This window comes from Lytechinus variegatus, chromosome 2 (genome assembly GCF_018143015.1).
Source record: "Lytechinus variegatus isolate NC3 chromosome 2, Lvar_3.0, whole genome shotgun sequence".
NCBI classification, from domain to species: domain Eukaryota; kingdom Metazoa; phylum Echinodermata; class Echinoidea; order Temnopleuroida; family Toxopneustidae; genus Lytechinus; species Lytechinus variegatus.
In genome coordinates, this window is record NC_054741.1 from 45,069,277 (window position 1) to 45,077,679 (window position 8,403).

Sequence of the window (8,403 nt, forward strand, 5' to 3'; positions counted from 1 at the left end):
AATACATGACAGGGCAAAGGTTGTTGGAAACTGAACAACTCATTGCTCAATGAAGAATTGTTTAAAGAGCATATTAAGCGTATTATTCACAAGGTTTAATAGATTTCAATAATAGATATATGATAAACAACTTAAATGGGAAATGTGTAAATTTCGAATAAAAGAATTTAGTATAAAATATGCAGTTGATCTTAAGAGAAAAAAAGAAAAAATATTGTTCATATGGAAGATGAATATGAGAGTTTATGTAAGAATACAGATGTCTTGAGTGTAGAAGATATAGATAAAATGAAAAAAAATAAGACAAAAGATAGACAAATGGTATGAATATCAGTGCAAAGGTGCTTTTGTGAGATCTCCGGCAAAGTGGCTTGAATTTGGTGAAAAGTCATCAAAATATTTTCTTCAACTTGAAAAAGCAAAAGTTAAAAAGTAAGAAATAGATTGTCTTCAGATTAATGGAAAACTTATTAGAGATGAAGAGAATATTTTGAAAGGTATACAGGATTTTTACAGTACACTTTATAAAAGAAGTGATGTTAAAGATGGGTTTAAAGATTATATATAATGTCAATTTAAATGTTCTGAATGTAGAAGATGCAAAATTATGTGAAGGAAAGATTACAGAAAATGAATGTTAAGGTCAATGAAGATGAACTAATCACCTGGGAGTGATGGACTCAGTGTCAAATTTTATAAATGCTTTTGGGAAGAAATCAAGGATATGGTAATTGATAGTCTTAATGAAGGTCATGAAAAGAAACAGTTGTCTTGTACACAGAGACAGGGCATACTTACCTTATTGTATAAGAAGGGTGATAAAAACTCCTAGATAATTGGTGATCAAAACTCCTAGATAATTGGCGCCCTATTTCGTTACTAAACATTGATTATAAGCTTGCTGCCCTTATCCTTTCTTTATGATTGCAGAAAGTGATAAATAAACTGATAGCGCAAGATCAAGCTGGATTTTTAAAAATCGATCTGCTTCTGAATGTATTAGATTGATTCAAGATACTATTGACTATTGTGTGTTTACGAAGAAACAAGGTGTTGTGATGTTTTTGGATTTCAAAAAAGGTTTCAATACCATTAATCATGATTTCCTATTCTTTGTGTTGAAAGAACTCAAGTTTAACTTAAGTTTAAGATGGATAGAAACGTTATATAACCGTGCATGTGGACGTGTTTTAAATTTTGGTTGGATATCAGACAAATTTGCTATAGAGAGAGGCGTAAGGCAAGGTTGCCCACTTTTGGCATATTTTTTTATTATTGTTGCAGAGGTTTTAGCTCAGAAAATTAGACAAAATAATCAAATACAAGGGATCCAAATTCCACATAGATTGAACGATAGAGATATACTTATCGTACAATATGCAGATGATACAACCATTTTTACTGACTCTATACAATGCATCAAAAAGATAATAAAAGAAGTAGAGATGTTTGGAATATATGCTGGGCCAAAAATCAACTGGACTAAATCAAATCTATGAGAGAGTGATCTGATTTGAATGTCATGCAAGTTGCAGTTTTTATGTTCAAATACAAAAACAACCAACTTCCCTCCTCATTTCAAAATTTATTTAATCTAAACAGTACAATTCACACATACCCTACCCGTATTTCTGGAAATTTTCACTCAACAAACCCAAAGTTATTAATAGCTCATAAATCAATTAGACACCATGGCCCTGACTTATGGAACAATTTACCCGCAACGACAAAAATGTGTTCCTCACTTTATTCCTTTAAAACCACTATGAAGTGCAACCTAATATCATTATATTCAAATCCGCCACATTGACTATACTTGTACTTTTTTTAATGATGAATTTTGACCCCTCCTCCTCTAATATACTTGCACTACACTTGCACTTGCACTACACCCTCATGACCTCTTGTTAAAAAATGTGTAAGTTTTACATGATGCTTTTTTTTACCTTGAGGCCGTCGTCAACATCAAGCAGGTCACTCATGACGACGGTCTCCTGCGTTCTGAAATTCAGTTAAATAATATTTTTCATATACTTTTTTATATTCAGAAAAAGATTGTAAATGATACGTGTGTCTAAAATGTATATATATGTAAAATCTATGTAATAATTGATTATGTTGTATTATGTTGAACATGTGGAACGCAGAAATAAATTTCAAGCAAACAAACAAGCAAACTTTGACAAAACAATTTTATAATCAACACACCCCTATCGATATTTGGCTTGATAACTTCTATGATAGTTATTCTGCTCTTTAGTAGTTTTCTGGTTGAATGCATTTGGGCAATTCCATGAGATGGGTGCCGTGGGGTAAAAAAATAAATTCATAATTCGGAACTTGTCACCCACCTAATTTTGTTCAGTATACTTCTGGGCATACGGAACAGCAATTTTTTCCAAAAATTCCATCAAGAATTGCAAATATTGAAATTTGAACTCAACTTACAACTTTATTGAGAAAAAACAGTAAAATTTACCTGAAGAATTAATTTGAATTAAAAAATAATTAAAGAATGGTCAGCAGTTGTTTAGTTGATTTTTAGAATGTATTGAGCATTAGCTTTGAGTTGCCAAAGACACAAAAGTGTCTCCCAATCCCCTGAGTGGGTAAAAAGCATGCCACCCCATCGCTTAAACCAATGTAACGTGAGTAACGAAAAAACTGAAAAAGTTTGATTTTTTAATATTCCCTTCCATTCAAAATGTACCAATGGAAATTTTCTTCATACTCCTTGTACCTGATAAGAAAAATAAAGTAGGAGCTGTATACATGTCATGCTATTACAAAGAATGAGGCCCAAAAAATGTAACGTGAGTAACGATGTAACGTGAGTAACGATGGTGTAACGTGAGTAACGACATAAAATTGTGATATTGATATCTTTTTCACAGGTTATGGTACAGTACCCTTTTACTGTATGACTATGGGGTAAAAACAAAGAGTTTGGTCCACTAATGACCTTTAATGACCCTTTTGAAGTGGTTATTAATGTCATTAAAGAGAAATTTGCCAGTTGTCGTAAAGATCACAAACTTAAAGTAGTTCAATCAGAATCAATTGAAATGACCAACCAAGTGTTTGAATATATTAAATACATAAAATAAATTTAAAAAATAAGGCTCTTGAAGAAAATGTGTAATTGCTGAGAAATTAGCAAAATAATTTCCATCAAAAGTCAGGTATGTTTCCAAGCAATATTGATACACTGTCCCACATATTTTTTTCTGTGTTACTGATCATGAGTGTTGTCAGTTTTTGGCTAAGATTTCACGATTTCACAAAGATAAGTTTATGTTATTTATCTAGATCTATGATAGAATGACAATCAACCTTGATTCTAAAGACTTTCCCATGAAATAATTGTTTGCTGCAACTACATGTACCTATTCTTTTGTCATTAACATAGATAAACTGGATGTTGCTAATAATTGTTGCCCTTTTAAGTTTACAGTTCAGTTTTAAGCCTTTCTCAGACTTTTCATCAATAAAGATGAATAAATTTGTATCTTTGCTTATAAGAGTCTGCATGATTTGCATATATATATAGCCTAATGTTCAAATACCAACACTAAACTTTGGTGCATTGCTTTCATGTACTAAAAATAAGTTAGTTCATAAATTATTAAGCTGGCTAATAATTACAGATGGATAAAGCATAAAAAATATTACACTTCATTTTATTTTAGTTTGTTAAAGGTGGAAATTTCTGTTTTCACAATTTGCATTTTTTTGGAGGGGGAAGGGATATATGATAATTTCTTAACCTTGTAATGCAATATATAGATAGAATGTTTTGATCAGAGTTACTCCATTATCTGTTTTACACATAATTCTGCTCCCTTAATCTTTAAGCAAGCACATTAACTTTTTCAGATAGGTTTGCTTGATATTGCTTACAGTACAATTAATTAATTCATGGGATTTCATGAAAGGGAAACATAATAGAGTATACATGCAAGTTCATGTGTGAGGTTGGATCAGATTGCACATAAATGTGGTGTGGAGTCTAGGTGAATATATTTTTAATACTCATTCTGCCAATTATGTTGCTTCACGATTATTAAAATCTTCAAATGACTGACTAAATAAAATTCAAGTGTTTCCTGACTCAGTAATTCAGAGAAACTTGAAAGGAATTTCATTTTAAGAGAATAGAATTAAAGGAGAATATTTTTCACTCCACATCACTTACAAAATTCATGTATTTTCACTAAAATTGACATTGTACGTGTACGTGTGGTAATTGTTGATGGTAAGTCATATAAAATGGGCAATATAGTCATTCTTGAGAAAAGAGGTTAACAAAACTGTTCCATTTTATGCCTAAAATAATTCTAATAGTTAATTACATCTAAATATACACTTTCAAGCAAATATTCATGGTCAGGAGCATGGCAATGAGTTATGTTCAATATGTAACGTGAGTAACGTGTAACGTGAGTAACGCTAATTTTGGTAAATTTTTCAAAGATGTGAAATGTTTCAAAATTTCTGACCATCTACATTTGTGAACCTCTATACCAGTTATAAAAATCATAAACCCACTACTTGTTATTCCACTCAGTATGAGGACACTTTTTGAACAAAGTCATGTTCTTGATTTATGTGGTCCAAAAATGTAACGTGAGTAACAAGAATTTGCTTGAGTAGAAGAAATAACCAGTTGTCTCACGATGTAGCAAACGTAGTAGGAAAGCGACGTTTCGTCTGCGAGCTGCTAGACTTCGTCAGGCAATGAGCAAAGACGCTGCTGCGCACGGGTTATATAGCGTCGGGAGCTATTGTCCGGCTCCACTCGGGCGTGAGCCGCGCTGTGATTGGCCGGAGCCGCTGGCCAATCAGGGTCCGCGCTGGTGCTTGGTGCCCGCTCGGGCGTGCACCGCGCGCTGTGATTGGCCGATGCAGCCGGCCAATCAGCGTCCGCGCTGGTGTCAGGCACCCGCTGGTGCGGGCGCCGCGCGCTGTGAACCGTGGATGCAGTATGCCGTCGGATGGTAGGTAACCATTCATCAGGGATCTCAATGCCGCTGTCCCTGTTGATATTGCTCGGGTGCAAACGGATCTGGATCGCTTCCTTAATGCGCCGCGTATACCAATGCTTATCATTGGCGATGCAGCTGACCTCATCCCAGTTAGGTGGATGATCGGAGTCCCAAGCATGTTCTGCAACAGCAGAGCTATCGGTGCGCCTAAGCCGAACATCACGGCGATGTTCCTTCATGCGTTCCCCCACAGGTCTACCAGTCTCACCGATGTAGACTTTGTCGCAGGTCGAGCAAGGGATCTTATAAACAACCCCATCGCGTCTGTCGGGGATCGGGCGGTCTTTCGGACGGACCAGCTGGCTGCGGATGCTGTCGGACTTAAATATAACTCGGATGCCATGCCTCTCCAAGCGCCGGCGGAGAAGATGCGCGATACCATCAACAAACGGGATTACTATAGCGGATTTAAATTGCGCAAGCTGTTCGGACGGGGCGATCTTCTTCTTAGCGACGCGGTTAACGAAGGAGCGCGGGTAACCGTTAGAAATAAGAGCCGAGGTGATGTGTTGCTTCTCTGTAGCTGTGCAATGGGGCTTAGTAACGATGCGTGAAGCTCTGTCGTAAAGACACTTCACTACCCCGCGCTTAACGGACTTCGGGTGATGCGAATCATAAGCAATGTACTGATCGGTGTGCGTGGGCTTCCTGTATACGGTGGTGTACAGTCGGCCGCTGGTGTCACGGTGCACCAAAGTGTCTAGAAAGGCAATGCGCTCGTTGCATTCCATCTCCATGGTAAAACAGATGGAGGGCTGCTGCGAATTCATGTGGCTCAAAAGGTCATCGGCGGCGGATCTATGCGTGATGATAAACGTGTCATCTACGTATCGCTTCCAAACTCTAGGGGCGCAGTCGGGCGGGCAACTACTCAGCGCACGTTCCTCAAAAGCTTCCATGAACAGGTTAGCGATCACCGCGGAAACAGGGCTGCCCATGGCTGCTCCTTCTTGCTGTTCGTAGAAATTGCCGGCAAACATGAAATACGTAGATTGCAAAACAAAACTCAAAAGCTCAGTTACCTGGGCCGGAGATAACTGTGTGCGCTCGGGTAGGCTCTCATCACGTTCGAGCCTGCTAAGTGCGACCTTGCATGCGGCGTCGATGGGTACATTGGTAAACAATGATACCACATCAAATGAAACCATGACCTCATGTTCCTGTATGGTTTCGCTGCGCAGGAAATCAACAAACGACGCGGAGTTATGGACAGAATGCCCATTGGAACCGACTAAGGGAGCAAGAATATCAGCGAGATACTTAGACGTGTTGTAAGCAAACGAACTCACACATGACACAATCGGACGAAGCGGGATGTCAGCTTTGTGGATCTTAGGCAGTCCATAGATCCTGGGCGGTTGCTTCTGCGACGGTTTAAGCTTCCGGTAGGTAGAATCATCGATGTCACCATTCTTGTGAAAGCCGCGAAGAATAGTGGAAAGCTTGCAGGAGAGGCGATCGGTCGGGTCCTTCCCGATAGCGTGATAGGGGCCGGATTCGATTAACTCGGACATCTTGGCGCGGTAGACATCGGTGTCCAGAATAACACTGGCGCGGCCTTTGTCTGCTGGCAAAATCATAATAGACTCGTCTTCCTTGAGCGATTTCAAGGCTTTGCGCATGCCGGGAGTAATGTTCGATTTAGGCGGTTCGGCGGAGGAGAGGATAGCATTTATCTCTCTTCTAACGGAGCCGATGGTTTCGGCATCAAGCGAACGGATGGAGGATTCCACGTTCGCAACAATCTCGGTAGCGGGAACACGCTTCGGGGCTACTGAAAAGTTAAGTCCCTTGGCGAGCAGCGCACTCTCATCAGAAGTCAGTTTGCGTTTAGACAAATTGACGACCCGAGAGCTAGAATCGGCACATACGGAACTATCCTTACCCTCTGAACTAATCTTGAGATACTTATCCTGTTGTCGGGACTTGCACTTCTCAAATTCGTGGCGGTAGATATCGTCGAAAAGCTCGAGAGCATTGTTGTAGTGCTCTTCGGCGAGCGCGGAACGGACAAGGGTAGTACTGGACTCATTCTCGGCGCGGATAGACTTAAGAGTCATGCGGGTGAGGCGGATTCTTTCACGAAGGAAAAGGCGGGAGGTCCTCTCGGCGATGATGCGTGCTGACTTGGTGGGTACTGGCGGGCGAACTCTAAGATCTTTCGGGATAACGGCGTTCTTGATGCAACGGGTTAGGAAGGTAAGATGGTTGGAAAATCTCGCGAGTTTCTTCGAGCAGCGTTCGTGTCTTCGGACAAGCCTTAGGGCAGGGCGCCCATACTTCTGAGAGAAGAATTTGCTTGCCTATATTTTCTGGATAGAATTGTCAAACTAAATTATGATAATATACCAAGGTGTATTAAGTTATCATAAACCTTGTGCAGAAAAGAGAGCTTGTCAAACCCCACAGTAAGCAAAATATGGCAATTAAAATATGATGAGGTGCCTAAATTGTGTAACATGAGTAACGTGGAATTGCCCATTTATATTTTATTTGTTTGATGTTCAGTAGTCTTTTTTTTTAAGTTGTACATATTGTAAACATGTTCAGTTTGGTCCTTTTTCTTTGTGAATACCGGGTAATAAAATAAATATTTGCAGGTCTAGCAATGAGAGATAGACATGAACTAGCCTTAAAGTCTATGATCATCCTTTTGAGAGAATTATGCGTATGTAAACGCCCCTGGTAACAATAGATCAGCACCTTCCCACAGGGGCGTTGAAAGTGCGGGGGGGCACTTGCAACCCCCCCAAAAATCCCTGTAGGAACAAAATACTATTTTTCCAAAATGGGAAATTCCCCCGTTTTTTTCAGAAATGAATTGTGCCATTTTTTAAAATGAAATTCCCTTTTTAAAGTATATATTTTAGATTAGAAAATCCCAAATTTTTTGGTTATTTTTTATCAGTTATTGTTTAGTAAGGTACTCACTGTTTCTGGTCATAAAAAGGTTTAGAATGTCTGGTTTTTAGGCTGGAATATCTTTATAGCTCGTGCTTTGTACTCGCATTATTCAACGTTTCATAATCACTAATTCAGTCAACCCCCCTCTCTTAGGTACGCTTGTGAATATATTCGTTGATCAAAATTATTGAGTGATCAGCAAATCATCTCTTTAAGATATTGATGCCCATTTTCTGGAACCCAGCAACTGAAAGGTCTGCGCTGACTTAGCCTAGAATGAGGAGTCCGTGATGTGAAATGATTTTAAAGACATTATCATGGAGTCCAATGCTGGCTCCCACATATTTTAATTTTGTTCTTTCTCTCTTGTTATGTTTTCCATTTTATTTATTTTGTATAATGTGCATGCATGAATCATTCTGTCAGTTTGAATTGTATGTTGTATGTTTTAATG

The 8,403-nt window shown here is 38.7% G+C and overlaps 1 protein-coding gene across 1 annotated transcript; it reads right to left on the bottom strand.

The window, feature by feature from the left end:
* Nucleotides 1-4,720: 4,720 nt before the first annotated feature.
* LOC121406830 lies at nt 4,721-7,105 on the bottom strand. The gene has a single exon (XM_041597700.1). It carries the CDS (start codon nt 7,103-7,105, stop codon nt 4,721-4,723), a length of 2,385 nt encoding a protein of 794 aa, XP_041453634.1.
* Nucleotides 7,106-8,403: the final 1,298 nt, after the last annotated feature.

Excerpts from the sequence above, each read along its gene's own strand:
- LOC121406830 (XM_041597700.1), bottom strand. The coding sequence starts at position 7,105 with ATGACTCTTAAGTCTATCCGCGCCGAGAATGAGTCCAGTACTACCCTT.